Consider the following 22,452-nt stretch of genomic DNA (forward strand, 5'->3'; position numbering starts at 1 on the left):
TTTTGAAATAAAATTAGCTAAACAGCTTTAGAAAAGCAAATACACTACATATTGAGAACTCTCAAGTCACTCAGTGTATAGAAAAACCCTCATGACAACAAACTGTTAACTTGTGATGGCCTAGGCAGAACTAAAGCTCACATGGCAACCTTAGAACAGTAGGTCACTATCAACAGACCAAGAGCAGTACTCAGTCTATTAGAACAGATGAAACTGGTGACGGCGCACCTGGCAACAGATTAAACTTATTGGAGACAGCAACACAATTGAAAACATTAAAGGTGACGGCGCACCCGCACATGCCATATTGAAAACATTATCATGTCTGCGCATAGGCCTTATAAACACAAACGTGTGTAGATTGATTATTTGTCAAATACATAAGACGTTCTACTCACACAACATACGCGCAGTACTCTCCGGTCTGTTCGTTACACTTCAGATGTGAACCCCCAGCGCGCGCGGATGCTACCATTAGCAGTCTCGTCTTGATTTTTTGAAACCTTTGGTTTTTCTTTCTCGGGTGTTTTTAAATTTTCGCTTCTGAAACCCTCTTTTGCGCTTGTACTCCATTGCTCGTCTCTCACTTAGCTAACTGTTACTTTACTGTCTTGAAACCTCACTAGCAAATTCTTTTGTGGCTTTTGCTATGCAGTACGCATGTCCATAATTTACTAACCCAGAATTCCGCAGGCACCGCTTTGAACGTCAAATTGCCTTCAGAGTTATTGGTATTACAACAATGTATTAAAGGAAGCAAAGGTCTTTCCAAACTATAAGATCATGTTTTAGATTTTTTGCCATCAGTGTGTGTTACACATGCAAAATGCATTAATTCCTTCCACAGTGGTCTTCTACAGAAACTGTATTCATAACTTGCTCTTTCAAACTCTACGGACTCAGGCGAACCTTGGTGTGTGCGCAAAATGGCACACACCTTATCACCAGTGTGGTGAACTAGGGTGTCAACTGTGCTGAGAGGAACAAGCCTGTGCACGCGTCCATCTGGATCAAAGCAAGATCAACTGAAATCTGTTCAGTATTTATTGTGGCGTTTGCCCTAAACAACATCATTTATTTTGTGAAGAAGAACTGTCTACAGCTTGCCTTGGAAAAAACGTTTATTTTATCAGCAATAAAACCAAGCATTTACTCCCAGCCCAGCTTTGAGTTAAAGGGCACAGATACAAACTCAAGAAGCTGAACCTGCCAGACAAAATGTAGATCACACATCATTTTAAAAGGCCTATACTTTTTCTCACCGAGTCTAGCTCAAAGTGCACTAGATTTGTAGACCTCGTAAGAAAACTACGTTTTGCATGGCTGCGACAAGGTTTGTGCCTTGTTCATTTTAACTTGCAGTCTGTGTTCATCTTTAAAGATTTGCAGTGCTGGGCATACATTAATCTCTGGTCCAGCTTTGTATCTTCTCAACACACTCAATATACAATGACAAAATGCAAACTTTCCTTATCATATTTCAAACTGTATCACTTTTTTCCCAAACAACCTGAATTCAGTTGTGGTATTCTTGATGTTTTGCTTTAACCGGTGTTGAACGTTGTCCGTCAGAGGCAATTCAACCCATTCAGAAATTTGGATTTACATTATGTAAAACTTGTTTCTTTCTGAATTCCATTTTGCTCACCACATACACTGACAATCCTTTTAACTAACTTGACAAGTCCTGTCTTGATTCAACATACTTAATCCCTTCCGTCAAATCCTTATTTTATAGTTCCTTGTTGCCCCTAAAGTAGCTCTGTTGTAACTCGGTGTGGCATCTCATGTAACTACAGTCATTTCCTTAAAGTAGATACCATATAGCACCTGTAAAGTTAACACTTTCTGAAAGTGGCCGTCTCTACACACTATGATCTATACAAAATCCTCTGATCTACGCGTTTTCTATTGCAGCAGCTTTACTAGACATGGACGTCTTGACTGTGTTCTGGAGGGCGGCCGATGAAGACGACGAGGTAGTGCTGGAATTCTTTTCCATGGATTTGAACGAGGATGTGGTGGTGGTGGACTTTTTCTGGACAGTCTGGATGGTCTTCTTCCTCTTAACATGAAGGACCTCCATGGCGTCCATGTTGACGCCTTGTTGAATCTCCTCGCTGGTCTCCATCTGTTCTGAAGTCTGCTGTTGCTGCTGCTCCATCTGCTGCTGGTGATGCAGCTAATAGAAGGAGAGTTAATAGGGTCATTTTTAAGAAACTTGATCACTTTACTGTACCTAAATTTGTTCATCCCATATAGAAAAAGTTTATCTATAGTAAATTACTAGACTTCATCTTCCATGTTCCCTCACCATCATCATGTGCTGATAATTTGCAATAGCCTCGTCAGTGGTGACTCCCTCAGCCAGCCCCAGCTCTGCAGCCCGGCGGGCCAGCTCGGCCTTATGGGAGCCGGGAGGGGTCCAGCCCACTCCTCTGATCCAGTTCAGGTCTGACTTGTAGTTCACCTGCAACAAAAGGGAGCAACTATTAGGGACATCAATATTGTAGGAATTACATTAGTTAAAATGGGCCTACAAGACAAATACTTAGATGTGGTCTTGCAATATTTCCAATTAAATTGATCCCAAAAATCAATAAGTATTTTACACTTGAATAGTATCCCGCCCCAAGTTTACTGTACGTCACAGCAAACAAACAATTGCCTTAACAGATCCCGCTGATATGGACTAACATTAGCATTCACCATGGAGTCTTGTTCCTTGGCATCTGATGAATGTACGTCCAATATTCACTTCACTTTTAGCTCAGGATTTGGTTTCCACCAACTCCAGAAGGAAATATCTAGCTCTTTAGCTTCTAAATGCTCCACTGTGTCCACCAGCTAGTTGCTAACTGTCGATCTGCTGTCTGGTGTTGGGCATGGAGCCTACAGTTGTTTTTTTGCTGAAAAAAACTACTTGCTGCTGCGGCCGAAAACAACACTATTGAGAGTGGTTGTTGATGAATTTAGGATATGCACAATGTAAGCCTTAAAATCAACTGAAATATAGGTATTAAAGTATAGATTTTGACACAGGGTTGCTTTATGAGGGCAACAACATTAGCTAAAAATGTTACGCTATCATTTAAGTTTTTCTTTAGTGGTGCATATTACGAAATAAATTTGTAATTAATATAATTACCACAAAGTGAACCTGGGGTCTTTGAGGCCCTTGATCTAAAGAATTCTTCAGTGTCACACCAATAGTAAATAAATGTGAATTAAATGATTAGGCGTGCTGTAACAAAGCCATGTAGAAAACATTTTTACAATATACTCTACATCTTCATGCAGCATGTCTTACATCACTCTGCAGCTTGTAGGCCTGCTTGGCATGCTTGACATTGAGCTGCTCGGTGTCACAGGTGTAGTCGTGGAGCTTGCTGCGGTAGGTGAGGTTACTAGCCTGAGCCTGACTCTTTTTGGCCTGCAGGAACTCAGGCTGGTCGGCATGCATTTTGTAGTGGCCTCGGTCCTCCTTGGACTGGCGTTTGTACTCCAGGTTGCTCTGGAGTTTGCTGGCTGCCAGAGAGTGCACCATCTTAGGGTCATCCTCCACACAGCGCAGTCCCACCTGCTGACCCTTCTCCTTCAGATGGGACTCCTTGTAGCGGAACTGTGGGAGGGAGAAAAACACAGTTTTAACTAGGAACAAACAAAACTTCTACAGTTTGATTAAATTTCTTGTGACCAAATGTCGTTTTATGGATTAAAATAACATGCAGCTACTTCTGAATGCTTTGCTTAAAAATGAGTTAAGAACTTTGATTATGCTAACAGGACTCAAATCCTGTCACAAACCCAAGTATCACATGAACTCACATCACTGGCAATTTCTCTGGAGGCCTTGGCAGTTTGGAAGGGAATAGCATCCAGCTTCAGGTCATAGCCCAGATGTTTCACCTGCTCCCCAGATGCTTTATAAACTTTCTTAATGGGAGAATTATTTTAAAGATAAATATGTTATAAAGGGAAATTGGCATTTTTCAATGTGGATTTGAAATCATTTGCTTGTATTTAGAATTGTGAGAAAGTGTCTGAGCCGTGCCTTACATCACTAATCTGCAGGGCGTTCATCCTGGCTCTAACAAAATCGGGATCATCCGAGTGTAAAGTGTACTTGTGCATGTCGTCATTCTTTCCAGATTTGTACAGCCTCTGCCGTGTAAAGACATAAGCAGGATATCAACATTATCATTAGCATCACACAACATCCACAATTGTTGTGTTTAGCATTTTCCGGTTGGAACAAACAAAACAATAAGACGGAATTATTTTGTAAGCATGTTAATATTTTTGACTCACCTCACTGCACTGTTGGTAGCTCGCTTTAGCATGGACCATATCAGGAGAGTCAGTCACCGAGGTGAACTTCAGGCTGTCTGGCAGCTGACGATACTTCTTCTACACACACGCGCACACGCACGCACGCACGCACGCACGCACGCACGCGCACACGCGCACACACACACACACACACACACACACACACACACACACACACACACACACACACACACACACACACACACACACACACACACACACACACACACACACACATTCATTCAAGTGTAAGATTACTTGCTTATTTTTTCTAAATCCTGCTTTTAGCCCTATATGCTATAATGAACATATATAATATTTAAACTAATATTATTTACCACATCTACTCACATTACTTATTAGTTCTCCAGCCTTCTTTGCCGACTCCAGTTGAGGTGCACCCACACCGTCCCAGGCCACTCCTTTCATGGAACGGAGGTCTGACTTATAGATTTTCTAGACATAAGGCAATAAAATGTGTCAGTCAAGTTGAATAATATGAACATTATTATTATTAATATTATTCCCTTCCTCAGCCACGCCTCTCACCTCACTCTGCAGGTCGTAGGCTTTTTTGGCCCACTTGACCTGCATGCTATCAGGAAGCACCGTATACTCGTGCAGTCTCTTCCTGTAGTCTTGCTCGCTGGCAAGGGCCTGGGAATTCTTAGCTGTCACCAGGTGAATCATGTCTTGGGTGAGGTGGTACTGCCCGCTGGCCGTCAGCGCGTCCTTGCGGTACTCTTGGTTGCTGGCCAGCCGTCCCGCTTGCAGGCAGTGCAGGAGATGCGGGTCATCCGTGACGCTTTTGATCCCAATGTGCTTCCCTTTTTCCAGCAAGTGATCGTGTTTGTACTTGTTCTGCAGAGACACAAACGTAAGAGCTATAGTTTACTGCAATTCAGTGTAATGTGTAGTGTAGTGTCACTAGGGGGGAGGAGGAAATAGGGCAGAGAGGACAATACATACAATACATACATACATACACACCTGGACTTAAATTCACCACTGGTCACTTTATAATCATTTTTAACACTGGACTAAACACTGACACTTTAATAATAAGTGATGGTCTTTTCTTTGTTTACTTGACGAATGTTCTTATTGTTGTTATTATTTTTTATTGGTATTTTGTTGTCTCTATACTGTCTTTTTATTATTTATTTCTTTGTTCTTGCTGAAACTGCTGCTGGAACTTTCAATTTCCTGCGGGAGTCATCCCAAAGGATCAATAAAGAGAAGTCTAAGTCTAAGTCTAAGTCTCTAATAACCCTAATGTAAATCCTCTTGTTTTCAAGCTTAGAATGCATATTTTTAAACTCTGGGGTTTATTTAACTCTAAGATCATTTTAAAAGGCTGTACTTTGTGCTGCTGTATTTGGTTGCATTATAGGCATTGGGCATGTGCATGTGGTCTCTCTATAGGTGGATATTTTTGACAAATATGAGACCTTTTTTTTTTACTTCAGTTGTAATGTTTTTAGTTCTAGTATAAACTCACATCACTGGCAATGCCTGTGGAGCTCTTGGCAGCCTGGAAGGGGATGTCCTGCATGGTGAGTTTGTAGCCCTGAGCCCGCAAAGTGTTCCAGGACTCTCTGTACTTGATCTGAAGCAGAGAGTTAAATAAAATGAACATAAACCTTAAAAATAACACAATCTATAGATAAAAAGTCACCTATGTTTATAGTATAATGTATTTGGTCTAATGTACGAGGTTACAGTAACTTATACTACCTCACTAAAGTTGGCTGCATTGATCTTTGCTTGTGTGATCTCTGGTCTCTCGGTTGTTACCGTGTAGTTATGCTGATCATTCACACCTTTCTCTTTGTACAAACGCTGGGAGAGATATATAAAACAGTGTAGTATTGAAAATACAGGATTCACATGTGCAACTTAATTAAGCCAAGGTTACTAGAACAGAACTAAAAAAAATGTGCTCAATGTCTCACTTCATTTGTGATCTGTCCACTGAATTTGGCATGGACGATATCTGGAGAGTCAGCGATAGAGGTGTGCTTGAAGTTGTACGGCTGCTGACGGTACTTTTTCTGTTACAGAAAAAACAACAAAGTTAATCTCTGTTAAGTTTTTGTAGATTTTAGGGTAAATAAAGTTGATTTTTTTGCATTCTTAACAAGGAAATCAACATTCAAATTTCAGAAATATTGCAATACCCATACACAAGATATATTAATGATTACATATCATACAATGGACTTTTTAAGATCTAGACCTACATGTAGGCAAGAGCAGCATTAAGTACTGTATGTACACCTAACAAATTGAAAAAGGAATAAAAAAATGATAAAAGATGTCCTACATCACTGATGAGGTCTGTGGCCCTCTTAGAGCCTTCAATTTGCAGAGCCCCAGTTGCGATCCAGGCTGCACCACGCAGGTAGTTCAGGTCAGAGCGATACACTTTCTGTGACAAACACACACATGTAAATACAACTTTTAATAAACAAGACAAAGACTAAATATGCAACAAATTACTAAAGTGAAATACTGTATGTATTGTATTAAATACTGTATGTATTGTATGACATTTTTGATCAAGTACTCCTTTAGACTTTGTGCTATCTATTACAGAGGTGACGCTACCTTGTGTGGTGGTTAAACACTATTTATAAATAAGTGTTTACACTTTGTTTATTAAATAAACTAACAGGAAAAGCACTCATATTTAAACAACATAGCAGTATGTGACCCAATTGATCAAACTTTGGTTGAGAAAGTGTACATTAAAAATTGCTGTGGCAACTTGAAATATGTAATGGGTTTTTTATTCTGTCTCACCTCACTCTGCAGAGCGTACGCTTTCTTGGCCGCCTGCACCTTAATGTCATCAGGATGCAAGGTGTACTGATGCAGGGTGAGCCTGTAGTCCTGATCACTGATCAGCGACTGGGCCTTTTTAGCGTGGGAGACCTCCAACATGTCCATGGACAGGTGGAACTTTGAGCGCTCCTTTGCCGAGTCCTGCTTGTACTTAATCTGGAGAGGGACAAAGGAACAAGGGAGGGAGAGAGAGAGTGTTTTTAACATAATATATTATTTGAATTAGTATTTTTTGCCTTCTGAGTAACATTTAGCACTTACACCACTCTGCAGTCTGCTGGCATGAACCGAGTGAGCCATGTTAATGTCATCCTGCAGTCCCTTTAGTCCAATCATCTTTCCTTTGGTCTTCTCAAATTCCTCTTTGTACTTTTGCTGAAATGACAAATCATTCACTTTCAAGATGCTGTAGTGAAATGCTGTGTAAAGTGTTTTAAGGCATCAGTGTGTTCAATATTCAGTCCAACTAAAATGAATGACATCATATACATATAAGCGATCTGCTGTGAAGACCATTATATAAAGACATTTAGCGGTTCTTCAATCTGCTACTTTCTGTGTCAAAAAATAATCAGCAACTCAAAACGATTTTAGGCCAACAGTGAAAATGACATAACGTGATCACATGAACAAGAAGTTGCAAGCTTACATTGCTGAGGATTTCTGCAGACGCTTTGGCAGACTGGAAAGGTATGGCATCCAGACGCAGCTTGTAGCCACCATCACGTATCTTAGTCCAAGATTCTTTGTAACAGCTCTGAAAATGCAGATATATAAACTAAGTTCAAGACCTCACACACAAAGACAGCTGACTAGATTGATTTACTGGCTGTTTGATGGATTTAACGTGTCTGTGTGAGTTCTTGTAAGTGTGGTTTTACCTCGCTGAGGTTTATAGCATTGAGCTTGGCCTGAACCATCTCAGGCAGCTCTCCACTGAGTGTGTAGTTGTGCTTCATGTTTTCACCCTTCTCCCTGTACAGCCTCTGTAAAGAAGAACACAGGGCATTACTGAACACCCAATGCACCTCTATTTCTATACTAGACATGTTAAGTTTGGCAAAGCTCCAAGTTCAGTGAAAAGAGATCACAAGTATACATTTTAGCAAGATGTGACAAATTGTAATATTCATAGGTGACAGAAATACATCAGACTGCATTTTAGTTGCATACCGTATGTGTTGAATTGAACAAACAAAAGCTTAACTTACATCAACAGCCAATTTGTTGCTGAGTTTGGCTTGAACCATCTCTGGAGTGTCTTCAATACTGGTATACTTTAGAGCACTCACGCCCTGACGGTACTTTTTCTAGACAAGAAAAGAGTGATGAATGTCTAAATGCTGTCATAGTAAAATAAAGTGCACATGCATTTGATTGACAGTAGAGGGCACAGTATCATCAAAAACAATTGAACGTGCAAATTAACTATCTGGCAAAATTAAAATCCTTATATTTTATTATATTTTGTAAGATAGATAAATATACAGTACAGACATAGATAGATACAAGTCTGCTACGGAGGAACTCAAGGCTCTGCTCTTTTTATGTACAGCCAGGCATTTCGTGGTCTAATATTGGTAACCCTGACTGGAATGAACCTTAAAATAAGTGGCTGCTTATGAAGAAGTTATGAATAGAATCTGGTGTTGACCCGTCTGTACTGGATGTGTCACAGAAATATCACCATATGTACCATTTGCAAGCATTTACAAAAAAGGGTTTTAAAAATTCTTTGGATGAAAAGGGTGTGACAAAGAGGCAAAAAGTTTAGGAAGAAGTTGAAAGGACAATAATTTTGCCAAATTATGCTATCTATAGACATTCAACAAACTCTTACATCATTAGTTATCTCATCTGTCCTATTTTTTTAATAAATAAATAAATAAATAAGATATCAGAGCTTGGAAATTTCCTTGATGAAGTTGCTGGGCCCTTATTCAGAATCATGAACACACTGAACTAAAAAGAAGTGGGCACCAAGAAGCTTTAACACTTGGTGTTAATGAGGGATGCTTCACAGCTTTCCCTCCAAAGGTCTGAATGGCACAAATGACATTTTGTCAATGCTTCCTGTGTTTCTTGATCTACCTTAAAATCTCTAAAAAACAGTGATGTAATACTGCAATGTAAGCAACGTAGACCCACAAACGTATTTCATTTAGTAAAGAGAAAGAAGCAAGGAAAGAGGGAGCCCTATGTAACAGTGAAGTTGGATCTTTTTTATATGTAACAGCTTCAGTTACTATAATCAGTCTGGTCTCTAGCTGGGTGTAGTCTACATACTTAACCCAGTATCTAGAGAACAGGAATGGTCCACAACTCTTTAAAACATTCTGGCCAAAGCTGAAAACCTAGATATGTGCTTTCTTGTCAGATGTTACGCAATTATGCTCATCATTTTCTAGTGCTCTCTGTGCTAATTTACCTACATAGCACTTCAGTGTGGTTAATAGTATACTGTGTGGTTATTGGTTTAAATCACATTTAACTTCCAAAACAATTAAACATAAATGAGGGAAATGTTAATGAAGGTCAAAGACGGAAACTGTTGCTGTGTTAGCATTTAACAATATAGGTGATGGCGTTCATCTTTTTAAGTAATACTTATGTCACCTCTTAACCTGCAAGTGATTTCAGCAGTGCATTCTGGGTCATAGGGTTGGAGGTTACCTCGCTGAGGAGCTCCCCGGCTTTCTTCGCCTGCTGGACATCCAGAGATTTTGAAGCCTCCCAGCCGACACCCTTCATCCAGTTCAGATCTGACCTATACTGATTCTAAATACAGATACACACAGCCTTTACATCTCTGTAGTGAATGAATCATTTAGCATGAAACAAGTTAGTATTTGAATGTCTAATGATGAGACTTACATCACTCTGTAGTCCATAGGCCTTCTTAGCCCAGGCAACATTCATATCAGTTGGCAGAGTAGTATACTCATGAAGAAAAGTCCTGTAGTTGGTCTCGGTTGCCAGGTCTTGAGCCTTCTTGGCATGGCTGATGTTCAACATATCCAAAGAAACGCTTGGGACGAGATTAATTTCATGCAATAAAGAGTTTTGTTTCAAAATGATGGAAGATTTAAGCAACAGTTCTCATGGTTTTATACTGAAGCATTACTCTTTGGTTATTATAACATTATTATTTCAATGTAATTATCTATGTTTTAAGAAGACATCTAGGATTCTTACCTCTAAAATTACTGTGAATGCTGAATTAAAACCTCTTTTGAAAAGGTTCAATGTGTAGGAATTAAACCCATCTAGCGTTGAGATCATATATATACATATATATATATACACACTATAACTCTCTTGTACTATGCAGTTCAAAGTACGTATTACAGCTACGGTAGCATTTACACTTCAAAAATCCAGTCTCTTGCTCTTATTAATATCCCTTTTTTTTCTGGGCAAAAGAAGTGGTACTTTGTTCATGAAATTTGGATTTTGAATACGTGTGGTTTCCATGTTTTCTTCTTCAAACTTCCCGGGGTCCAGGAAGCAACGGTACCCATTAGCAGCATTGGCAACACCAGTAAGTTTATCATGTGACAGTGAAAACGCAAAAGGTGGAGCGGTATGTCTTGTATGTCCCTTACCGGCTAACATATTTCAAGATGGAGCATGAATGTGGATCATCTAACCCAGTTCATGCAAGTGAAAATGTAAAATTTTCTAGTGTTTTTTTGTGTTCTGCTGTTCATCTTACCAGCTATATAGCTTCAGTTAACTGCATTTACCTGGTGTATCAGGTGTAACATTATCCCTGATAAATTTAATCTGGTTCTGAAGTCCCAAGATTAGAGACTAAAGTGCTTAAAAAGGCTCCATCAAGGTCAAGAGCCTCACCTGTATTTGCTCTTAGTGTCCTCATAGTCCTTCTTGTAGTGGCGGCCACTCTGTAGTTTAGTGGCCAGAGCAGAGTGGGCCATCTGAGAATCATCGCTGACTGACTTAATGCCAATCACCTTGCCTTTGTTTTTCTCATACTTCTCCTTGTATTTGACCTGCAAGGATACAAGATATTAGTTGTTTCATTAAAAAGCCAGTCTATGATTTTGTTTTGTGTAACATTGAAGTTAGAACATAGTGTACATTATGGCACTTGAAGAAAATAACTTTCTCTTCCTTAACCTTAAAGATGAAGACTGTTTTTAAAATAACTTACATCACTGGCGAGGTCTCTTTTGGCTTTAGCGGTGAGTATAGAGAGAGAATCCAAATGCAGCTCAAAGCCCTTTTCCCTCTGCTTCTCCCAGTTGCTCTTGTACACTTTCTAAAATAGAAGTAGAAATCTCAGTAAGGATTTGGTTGGTTTTAATATTAATTTAAGATTCTTAATTTCTTAATAATGGACTAAGTCATTGTTAAACAGAGATGGGAAGTAACAAAGTACAAATACTTGGTTACTGTACTCCGATATATTTTACTTTACTATTTATTTTTGTGCCGACTTTTTCCTTTTACTTCTTACATTTTTTACACAAATATAAGTACTTTTTCCTCCTTACAGTTTACAAAACTGGCTCTTTACTTTTGTTTCAAATAATTTCTGTGGAGATACCGTTAATATTTTTTGCGTCATCAATACCAAATTCAATCTAATTGGATGGGAATATACTTTGCACTTGACGCACCACAACAATTTGCCATCTAGTTGCAACTGTAAAGGTATGAGAAACTTCTTAATTAATGTCTGTTTAGTACTTCATTTTTTATACTTCACTTTCTTTGCAAAAGCCATATTTGAACACACATGTTGATTCCTTTAATGCCAAGGGGAAAATTAAAAAAAAGATCTGTGAATGGATCCTTCATTAACCTGTAGTCCCAGTCTCTGATACAATAATCATATATGTGATGTTTTAGGCATTTTGGCAGAAATCCATTAAAATGTAAAGTGTGTGTAAGTGTAAGGTGCCTTTTTCCCATGTTGACTTGAACCAGTAGCACACAATCCAAACTGTCGGATATGCTTTACTGCACGTCACAATGGAAACATCCTCCTCAGCATTGAGCACGATTGTTGCCCAGCCACAGTTAAAGTGAAGGGGTTGTTACTGTATCGTACAGTTCTTGACATTATAAATGTAGGTTATGAATAAAGGCAGCATCACGGTGGTTTGAATGCAGTGATCAACAAACTATTACTGTTCCAAATTTAGTCTATTTTTGCAAAGGCTTTTCGAAGTGCACCAGACATAATCCTCACTGGAAAAGAAAACTGTTGTGGTCAAAAGATTATAACAACACGAGAAACAACTGTATTAACTGTGGATGAAGCAATACTTTCAGGGCTCTAACCTCTAGTCAGCTGCAAACTCGGTGGAGCTATGCCAAGAATTATGTAATACTACTAAACTTTATGGACTCGTAAAAATGATAATCGGATAGGTTGTCCCACCGTAATGGGTAGCTCACACTGTTCTGATTAGAAGTATAATTAGGCAACATACTTTATGTGAAAACACCTGTGTGACTATGGGTGTGCAGGAGCTATAATTTATAAGATGTCCAATACTTGATTCAACAGAATAAGGTATATACTGGGGCTGCATGGAATGGAAAAAATATGAGAAGTGTGATTCTTTTGATAGAATTCATTAAAACCATAGATGTTACAAAACAAAGATTTAGGGCTATTATCTGCTTAATATCTTTAATAATCTTCATGTTGTTGTATAACTCTTGCATATGCCAGTGTTATCATATAGCTTCTCTTTGCAATGAAATTCACTGAACTTACCCCACTAAGAAGGTCTGCGTTCGCCTTTGCTTGTCTGAAGAGGGGTTCATCTTTTGTCATGGTGTACTGGTGTATCATTTGTTCTGTGTTTGCTTTGTACGCCAGCTAAAAATCAGAATTAGATAGACATATGATATGAGAGTCAACCATAATTAAATGTACCAAATTCTAGCTTTAAAGTAAAGACCTTACGTCACTCTGCAGTTCCTGGCTCTTCTTGGCATGTTTCATGGAGAGATCATCTGTCACTTGGGTGAACCTGATGCTGTCTGCCTTCTGACGGTATTTAGTCTGTGATGAAAAATGAAGGGGATACACTAGATAAACAGTGTATGTAATATAGTGCATAGTCATTAACAAACTGAAATATGTACACACAAACACATTATTGTACTGACATCACTAAGCAGCTCTCCAGCTTTCTTGGCCTGGGCAACATTCAGACACCCTTCTGTCTCCCAGCCCACTCCTTTCATCCAGTTCAGGTCTGAACGATACTGGTTCTGTGGACCAACAGAAAGTATCATTAATCAGGGAAAATACTTTTCTATTGCATTTACTATTTTAATAACAGACTAGGGCTCATCCCCTCATCCTTTCTCTCACCTCGCTTTGCAGGGAATAAGCCTTTTTGGCTTGCTTGACCTTGATGTCATCAGGCATGACGGTGTAGTCGTGCAGCTTTGTGCGATACTCTAGATCGCTGGCAAGGGCCTGAGCCTTTTTGGCATGGCTCAGGTTGATCATGTCCAGAGGAAGGCTGAACTGGGCCTGGTTCTCCTTGGAGCTCTTTTTGTACTCAATCTGCAGTGGTGAAGATAAAAAGGTTAATTTGAAGCATTATTTGAGAAATGCATTTTAAAGCCTGTAATTACTGATCAAAATGACTTCTGCTTACATCACTGTTCATCTTGCCCACGTGAAGAGAGTGTAGAGTCTTTGAGTCGCTCACGTTGACCCCCACTGCCTTTTCCTTGTTCTTCATGTAGGTCTCTTTGTATTTAATCTAAAACAAATGCACTAAATAAACTTCATTTGCCAAATATTACATTTGATTAAACATTAGACATTAGCTCCGCCTCATTAAGTTTGCATCTCCTTGCAGTGGAGAAGAGTGTGTGTTTACTTACATCACTTGCAAGATCACGGGAAGCCTTAGCTGCTCTGACACTCAGGTCGTCCACACCGATGTCGCAGGCTTTAGACTTAGTTTTCTCCCACTCCTCCTTATATTTAATCTGGAGTGATACATTCAAATGATCAAATTATCATTTGTAAGTGATATTCTGTAACTATGTGATTGAGCGTGCATGTGCATGCATTTAACTTACATCACTGCACAAGGCAGCATTGGCTTTGGCCGTTTTGATTTGGGGCAGGTCCTGGGATAGTGTGTACTGATGTTTGGTCTTTTCGTAGCCTTTTTTGTAATTTAGCTAAAAGACACATGATTGACACATTTGAACTCTACACTCAACTCAGTACTTATTAGTATAGTGTGCAGCTAAAAACTTCTGATGAAGTTGGTATGATCATCATCAATCTTTGTTGTTGTTATAAGGCAGTTTACTTACGTTGCTGACAAGCTGAGCATTTTTCCTTGCTAAAACAATCTCAGGTGTGTCTGTCGCTTGACTGTACTTGACCTGGTCAATGTGTTGCCTGTAGTTCTTCTGCAATCATATAAGAAAAAAAAATTTCAAATAAAAAATTGTATTACATAAGATGATCTACCCTATCAAAAAAAAGCATTTGTACAATGTTTTTCATGGCAATTTTAATGTAAGTTGCATGTAGGTAAAGGAAGTAGACACTTATGGATTGGATTTGCGAATACTCACATCTTTTAGTGGGTCAAGTTTCTTTTGGCTTTGGTAGCCTGGTGTGACGGTGGCTGGGTAGTTGTATTCACCCTGCTCCTGTTCACAGCCTTGTTTATATGAAATCTGGAATTTACAAGAATACTATATCAGTGATTTTATCTCTGGGACATCAGTTATTTTTTTGTCATGTTTCATCATTCAATCCTCATCAGCTAAACATCTTAGCATAGATTTTATAATAAATACTACACGGATCATGTTTATGCTTTTAAAAAAAAGAAGAGAATAGTTATCTAAAATCCAAAATGTTAGCCCTTGATAAAAAACTGGATCTAAGCAGAGCCAATTTAAATATGATGTATGTAAATATAATTTGCATTAATATTTAATGAATGTTTATCATAAATCTATGAAGAACAAGGCTTACATCACTGGCCAGTTTCCTGGCTTTGATGGCATGCATGGTCTTCTTATCGATTCCTGAGTCTCCATGGTGACCCTTCATGTCACTGATGTACTTCTCTTTGTATTTGTTCTTTTAAAAATATAAAAAGATGAAAACTAAAATCAGTATGCAGGAGTGTATGATACAACCATTGTATCCAAACATGTGCCCTTATTAGTAATTATTAGGTTTGTTGTACTTATTTGTAATTTATAAAAACGTGAAATAAATTACTTGATTGAAAAAGTCTGTCATGCTTACATCACTTGTGAACTTGGCAATTTTAGCAGCATTTTGAAACTGTGGTGTGTCACAGAAATTGATGCTGTGACCTTTGGTGTTCTCCAAGTCCTTCTTATACTCCACCTGTTTGAAAACATAAAGAATACAGCAGCTGCTTTGTAACATTTCCCGTTGCAACACCATTTTTTGTTCCCATTAACCATCGGAGCTTTTGTTATGTGCTAAATATAAAGTGCTTGTCACTAATCAGTCACCATCACTGACACTCCATCATAACTCAAGAGTCACTGAGACAAACCTTTAATCTTAAATATGCTTCGCTGAGCCTAAATATGACTTGTTAGTTGTTTTGTCACCTTTGAATGGTTATTAGAATAAAATCCAAACATTGTTCATTGTTCACAGACATGCAAATAACTAATGGCATTTCAATGTAATGTTCCCAAGGCTCAGAATAGTTGCTTAAGAGTAAAGCACTGTTCTCCTGTGTGAGCTAATAAGTAACATTAGTTTGACAGGATGTCCTGTGGCCTTGGAGGGAAGCTGTAACCACACTGGACAGACATGAGAGAAATGCTAAAAATGCAAGTTGGGTGACTTCATGTCTGCTGGAAGCTGACATAGTATGTCCTATATTTAAGCTCTTAAACACGCACACATGCACTGAGTAGCAACATGTTTACCAGTTAACACTTTGTCATTAAGCTAGAAATAAGATAAAAGCCTAAATGAAGTTCTGGTCTTTGCCTTGAGAGCCTGACAATCACTCACTCACAAACAAGCTCACCTCACTGACAATCTTGTTGATCTTTCGGGCGTTCTTTAGTGCCAGATTGTCCTCGGATGTCAGGCTATGGAAGTGTGAGGTGCCCTTCATCTTGTTTAAGTCCTTCCTATATGTTAGCTGCAAAGAGATGAAGGATGATTGAGTGCATATAGGAGGACCATATGTTTCGTTTCTTCTTTTTTTATTTTTTTGGCATTTTCAGGCCTTTATTCGACAGCACAACTGAAGAGGGGGAAAGAGAGTTAGAGAGAGAGAGAACTGAGCTATCCAGGCGCCCATATGTTGCGTATCTGTAGGAGATTAGCGGTGCACACACATCTAATTTAGTCAGTGTGGACAGTTTAAAGAATGACAACACAGGGATGCTTTCACATTGTAGTCCCTCAGCTAGTCTGCCCGATGATGACAAGGCCAGATGATGGATGAAGCTGTAGCTCTTACACACTACACTGTTATGTTTTGACAGCATTTATAACCGGTTCACATGGTTAAACAATGGATAGAGGCTCCATTTTAAGACAGAGCAAGCTTCCAACTAATTTCATGTCAGACTCAAGGTGTATTAAAGTTTAATGAAGGTCCTACTCCATCTTTTGCAAAAATATGGTATTTTTAAAGTTTATAAGCACTCAATATGCTGTCAGCTTGATACTCACATTGCTAGCATTTTCCTGAGCCTTCTTTGCCAAATGATAACCAGGAGTGATCATGGCAGGAAAACTTCCTTTGCCTCGTTGCTGCTCATACTCCTCAGTATAGGCAATCTGCAAACAGAGGATAACTTATTTGTAATTCCAAAATTACAGAAAGTAATACAAATAATTCAAAAAGTGCTGTAAACAATTTTTTAAACATTTTAGTGGATTGAAATTAAATCACACAGGATAAGGTGTCAATAACGTTAACACACCATTGTGGGTCTGAATCCCAAACTATGAAGCCTAAAAAATAAAATGATGTGTCTGTAATAAGCACACCAAGTATCCTCTTAATTGTTTTGGATAAGACTGGTTTGGATCTGACAAGGAACCTCTGTTGTATCTGCCTAAGGTATATTTTCTGTGATTTACTGTCATTAATGAAAGAAAGAGCATATAAAAAAATGTTGAGACCTGTATGGTTTTACAAGAGGGTTTTACATTAAACCTATTTAAAAAAGTAAAAGTAAATATTGTACCTGGCTGAAGTTCTCTGCGTTTTCTCTGGCGTGAACTGCTTCAGCTAATGCTGCCTCAGTGCTGGCTTTACCTCGTATCTCCTGTTCATACATCTGACGATACTTTATCTGATAGGGCACCAATCCAAAATCCATTATCAACCAATGATTAGAGGTCTGCAACAGCATTTGTGTGCATTCAGTATGAGTTTAAGTTTATATTTGCTACTTACATCACTGGCCTGCTCACCAGCCTTCTTTGACATCTTGTATCCAGGTGTAAGATGTGCAGGAAAGCTACCTTTACCTCTCTGTTGCTCATACTCTTCTGTATAGGCATACTGTAGGAACAAAAGCAATGGTTCAGGCACATATCTACAAGGTTTTTGTTTTTAGGATTATTTTTTGGGTATATTAGGGTGGGTTGCATGCTCTACTAGGTAAACTAGCCAGGCACCTGCACCTACATGATTTTAAAGTGAACAGATTTAACAGTAAAATGCTGTAGTATTGCTATATAAACTGCTTTATAAACTGCTCTGAAACAACACAATAAGATATTATTTAGTCATCATGAAAGACTTAACGCTTACATCGCTAACAATTTGTCCTTGTTTCTTAGCCAGAAGTACTTCCGGGGGGTCAACAAACGTGGTGTACTTTGAAACTCTCTCCTCGTGTCCTTTTTTATATTCCACCTGCAAATAATAAAAACAAAGAACTTGATTTTGCTCATTATAACGTTGCAACAACTAGTGACCGAGACACATATTCACCTCAAACAAATTAGATTTTAGCTACTTGATCCGGAACAGTGTTATCAAAACAAATTCACTTACGTTACTGGCCAGAGTGTTGGCAGTTTTAGCAGCCTGGTAACCTGGTGTTATCATTGCAGGGAAGCTGCCTTTTCCTTTGGACTGCTCATAATCTTGTGTGTACTCCACCTGCCAAATAACCACAAAATCAATCAAGGCATTTGACCAATGTTGATGTAGATATTCAAACAATCCACACTTGCAACAGTGGCTCTTTCTTTATTTAAAGACACAAAACTAAACCATATTTAGCTTTTATTAATAAATTAATAAAAAGTGTCCTCACATCACTGATGGTCTTCTGGGCCTGAGACATTGTTACCAACTCTTGGTTGGTCACCATGCCCGAGTACCATGTCTGCTGCTGTGAGAACTCAGACTTAGACTGAAAGGCCTGTTTGGATATAGAGGACAAACTTATCAATTTCCAGCCATTCACAAGACAGGTAATACTTTACATGTCGTGCCTGTGGGATCTTGTTAAATCAGCCACCCAACCGTACTTTACTTAACCTCTATTAAATTATGGTAACAAGTGACAGTAAATCTGCCCACACAAAGTCCAAAAATGTTTTTAATCAATCAATTTATTTGTTACATGAAATTATATAAAATAAAGTTTCAGTGAAATGTATATTTGACCAACATCTAATCCTATTACAAATACAAGAGAGAAGATAAGGATGTTTGCAAAGAAGATCAACGGTAAAAGGAACAAAAAGAGAAGTAGGACTGTGTGATCTGAATTTGGGCTGAAACTCCCTTTAACTGGATGCAATGACCAGTTAATCTACCAGGAGCTCACCTGGCTGGCCATCTGACAGGCTAGGCGAGCCTTCTCCAGCTCCATGGACCTCATGTCATGGTGGAAGGAGGACATAAAGCGCTCGCCATCTTCGCGATACTTCAGCTACAAGTGCACATAAACGACAAGCATTAAGCCAAGGCCTGCACCCATTTGCACGTACACACATCAAACATATACATGTTTAAAGCCTCCACTTTAGCATATGGATGCATGAAAATGACAACAAATAAGAAAAGATAACTGTCAGCCCACACTGATATTACCCTGACTTAAGACCCACAGAGCAACACATCACTCTATTCTTATGTTGTCTACTTTAAACCAGACAACCTGAGCTCACATGCTTAATGACGAAGGGATAATATTAGTGTGCTGTAATAATAACTGAGATGTTCCAATGAAGAAGCTGGAGCTGCCAGGAATACTAGTATTAGTATAGCTTGATTGCTGGGTGTAAGAGTGACTTCTCTGGAGCATGGTTCCAATAAATATGTGAAAGTTTCAAAACTTAAAGGGAACTTCTTTTATTAGCCATTTTAAAAACATTATTGAAGACAAGTCAAGTATCACCAAGGACCAAGGGAAAACAAAATCTCTGCATGTTAACCAAAACAAGATATTTTAAAGAGAGTTCAATGGACAGGGTCTGGGGTCACTTAACATTATCTGAAGTCAGCCCTCAGATCATATATCAACAAGTAAAGTCTTATATCTTATATCAGCAGTAGCTGATAAGTTTGCTAGCCCACTGCTAATATATGCATAAAAGCATTGCATGAACTCGTAGACACAGACAGACAGGAACAGGTGGCAGGGCAGAGGAGAAGAAGGGATGCAAGGCTGTGTATCCTGATGTATAAATTTAGCCCCCTGAAGCATAATGTGGGCTAAGCAGAGGGGGTAGTCTCGCCCCTGTCAGAGGAACAGAAATAACCTAAGCTGCACTCTCCATTCCACACCACTGCTGTCACCACAGACTTAGAGCAGCCGTCTACCTCTCTCTCTTCTACTTGTAAAGATGGAATTAGAACATTTTTGATCTGACTGTAATGGATACATCTGCTTTGGACTCCAATCTTGAACTTTCAGATTTTATGTGTGTGTGTAGGTTAATAGATCTGATTCATCTGTGAGCTTAGTGGTTGTGTGTGATGAATTGAAAAGCAGGATTGTCCATTTCTCACTAACTTTTATATTTTTGAAAACAATTTGCCCATCCAAAAAATTGTTGTACTTAATGAGAATAATATTGGTACACTATTGACAAATTTAGATATCTAAATCCAGTTGTAATGCAACAATGTAAAGGTATCAATCTTTTTTTTTTAAACATAAACAATGCCCACTATGAATAGCAATCTCATGACAAACCATTAATACATTGTCGTTTCACTCATGGCATTGACATTGACTTATGTCAACCTGTCAACAATACATCATGGCTAAGATCAAGGCTGAAATATTTTGTATCACGTTGCTGCTTTTGTGTTTTAGCATGTGACATCATCTCACCTCACTGCTCGCCTTGCTTTGCTTCTTTGCGTTGATGTTGATGGGAGTCTCATAGACACTTGTGAATGTGTTGTTCCTTGGATTGTGTCTGGAGAGATGAGATATGGAAAAAAGTACATCATTTAATCACCAATTTTAAGCTAATGGAAACAAAAAGAAAAAAAGAATGTATTTGAAACTCGCCCCTAAGTATAGATTTTTGATCAGTTTTGGGGATTATGATCAACAAGTGATTTCATCAGGTGTTGCTGGTGCTTAGTACTTACACAGAGCAGTATGGCCTTTTTTTGTGGCTGACAAAGTTATTGGCAGTGAGCACCATCTTACAGACATCACAGTGAAAACAGGCTTTGTGCCAGTTCTGACAGAAGAAAAGACAAATCACATTATTTTAGAGGGTACTCAAAACTGAATTCAAAAATCTAAATTTGGACTTTAATCTAGGTTATAATGTGGAGACAAAAAAGGTTTAAAACTTGGACATCTTATTTTTGATAACGTATTATTAAGACAGCTTTAAATGAACAAGGCCCAACATAATGGCAGAAATTACAGCATGATCTTCCAACTGGACTTTCTGACTTGTTCTTAAATATACCGTAGCTTTCATGTGATTGTTAAACTCTATACATCTTGTTTTTCAAGTTTTTTAGTTATTTCATTGCAGCATCTTGTGAGAGCAACGTAGATGTTTTTCATAATGCATATATTACAAAATTGCAATTGGAATGCAATGTTACTCATTTTACATCAAACATATGCTCGGATCAATAGCACATTGGAAAACTTTACTTAAAGAAGTATGTCAAGTAGTCAAGAAGTATGTATGTTTACACTTTATGTTTTAAAACTAGTTCCTTGGCAGATTTTTGCACACTGAGCCATGTGTTGTATTTGACGCAAAGAAATCCTTGAAAAAGTTAAATGTTGACATATTCAGGTGAGAAATGTGTTCTAAGAGAAGTTGATTTATAAAAATATAAATTCCAGTGCTTCAGCTCTTTTAAAAGATTGTACCCTGCATTACATAGTTACTACTGACTTTCTTGTTACTTTTACAGACAATTTAAGTATTTTATTATGAAACAGATTTTTAAGATTAAACGCTCAAAAGATACTAGAAACTTTTGTTGCTATCACAATATTTCTGTTTATTACCTGGTCAATGCAGTTGATCTTCTCAGCCGGGTAGACCACAAACCCACACCTGGCACAGGTCTGCATTTTGAAGGCTTGTCCTTTTCCCAAAAAACCTTCAGGAAGAATATTAGAAGAAGTGAACTAATGTGAAATTTTGGCCAAAAACAAGAGTCAGGTTAGTCAGGCGACAGTTTAGTGGAGGAACTGGCAGTGACTCTCGAACAGTTGTGGTAGTGTGTCTCTGGTGGTGGTAAACTTAGCTCTGGGACTGTAAAACTTTGAAACTCTCTCTTACTTGACACCATGTCCTAAGATGGACCAACCCCCTTCGATGTACCATGGTAGTAGACTGGCTAAATCCAGCTGTCTGTCTGCAGGGAGAGAAAGGGGGACAGAAAGAGACAGCTAAGTCAGATGTCACTGTATATGTGTAATGATCCTAAGTTGGACAGCTAGTTCAACTTTGGGCATCTCGCCATGACACTAAGACATAGAATCATAATACATTTTGTTTAGCTTCATCATCTAAGCACAATGACACATAAAAATAATTTAACTGCACATGAATAAATATGGACATACAAGAAGAAAATATTGACAACTAAACAGACAACCAAGTTAAACATACACAAAAAAGGTAATGCATTTCCAAAAAACGTCTAAGGCACACTGTCTCATCAAACTGCAAAAGTTCCTCAGGGTCAAAACCATTTTGACCCTGAGGAAGAGCAGTGTGCAGTCAAAATGTGTTTGTCTTGTTTTTAATCCCGAAGCTTTTAAACTTTTGTA

The 22,452-nt window shown here is 38.5% G+C and overlaps 1 protein-coding gene across 2 annotated transcripts; it reads right to left on the reverse strand.

Moving 5' to 3' along the window:
* Window positions 1–1,620: 1,620 nt before the first annotated feature.
* On the reverse strand, window positions 1,621–22,034 carry nrap (nebulin-related anchoring protein). 2 transcript variants are annotated; one of them, XM_034860207.1, is made up of 44 exons: window positions 21,959–22,034; window positions 21,682–21,776; window positions 20,790–20,884; window positions 20,524–20,611; window positions 19,009–19,113; window positions 18,490–18,597; window positions 18,225–18,332; window positions 17,979–18,083; window positions 17,619–17,726; window positions 17,407–17,514; window positions 16,886–16,993; window positions 16,230–16,346; window positions 15,461–15,565; window positions 15,182–15,289; window positions 14,773–14,877; window positions 14,506–14,604; window positions 14,263–14,367; window positions 14,062–14,169; window positions 13,830–13,937; window positions 13,538–13,735; window positions 13,330–13,434; window positions 13,124–13,222; window positions 12,932–13,036; window positions 11,354–11,461; window positions 11,035–11,192; window positions 10,054–10,207; window positions 9,853–9,957; window positions 8,391–8,489; window positions 8,061–8,165; window positions 7,829–7,936; window positions 7,441–7,554; window positions 7,138–7,335; window positions 6,659–6,763; window positions 6,288–6,386; window positions 6,070–6,174; window positions 5,834–5,941; window positions 4,882–5,193; window positions 4,684–4,788; window positions 4,312–4,410; window positions 4,060–4,164; window positions 3,829–3,936; window positions 3,311–3,622; window positions 2,315–2,470; window positions 1,621–2,182 (listed from the first exon to the last, which is right to left on the reverse strand). In XM_034860207.1, the coding sequence occupies exons 1-44, from the start codon at window positions 21,966–21,968 to the stop codon at window positions 1,898–1,900; spliced, it is 5,448 nt and encodes a 1,815-aa protein (XP_034716098.1). In that variant the 5' UTR covers window positions 21,969–22,034; the 3' UTR covers window positions 1,621–1,897. The 2 variants fall into 2 exon arrangements, with proteins under 2 accessions (XP_034716098.1, XP_034716099.1); XM_034860208.1 differs by lacking the exon at window positions 19,009–19,113.
* Between the last annotated feature and the right edge of the window lie 418 nt (window positions 22,035–22,452).

The sequence above is a fragment of the Etheostoma cragini genome, chromosome 21 (genome assembly GCF_013103735.1).
Source record: "Etheostoma cragini isolate CJK2018 chromosome 21, CSU_Ecrag_1.0, whole genome shotgun sequence".
Taxonomy (NCBI): Eukaryota; Metazoa; Chordata; class Actinopteri; order Perciformes; family Percidae; genus Etheostoma; species Etheostoma cragini.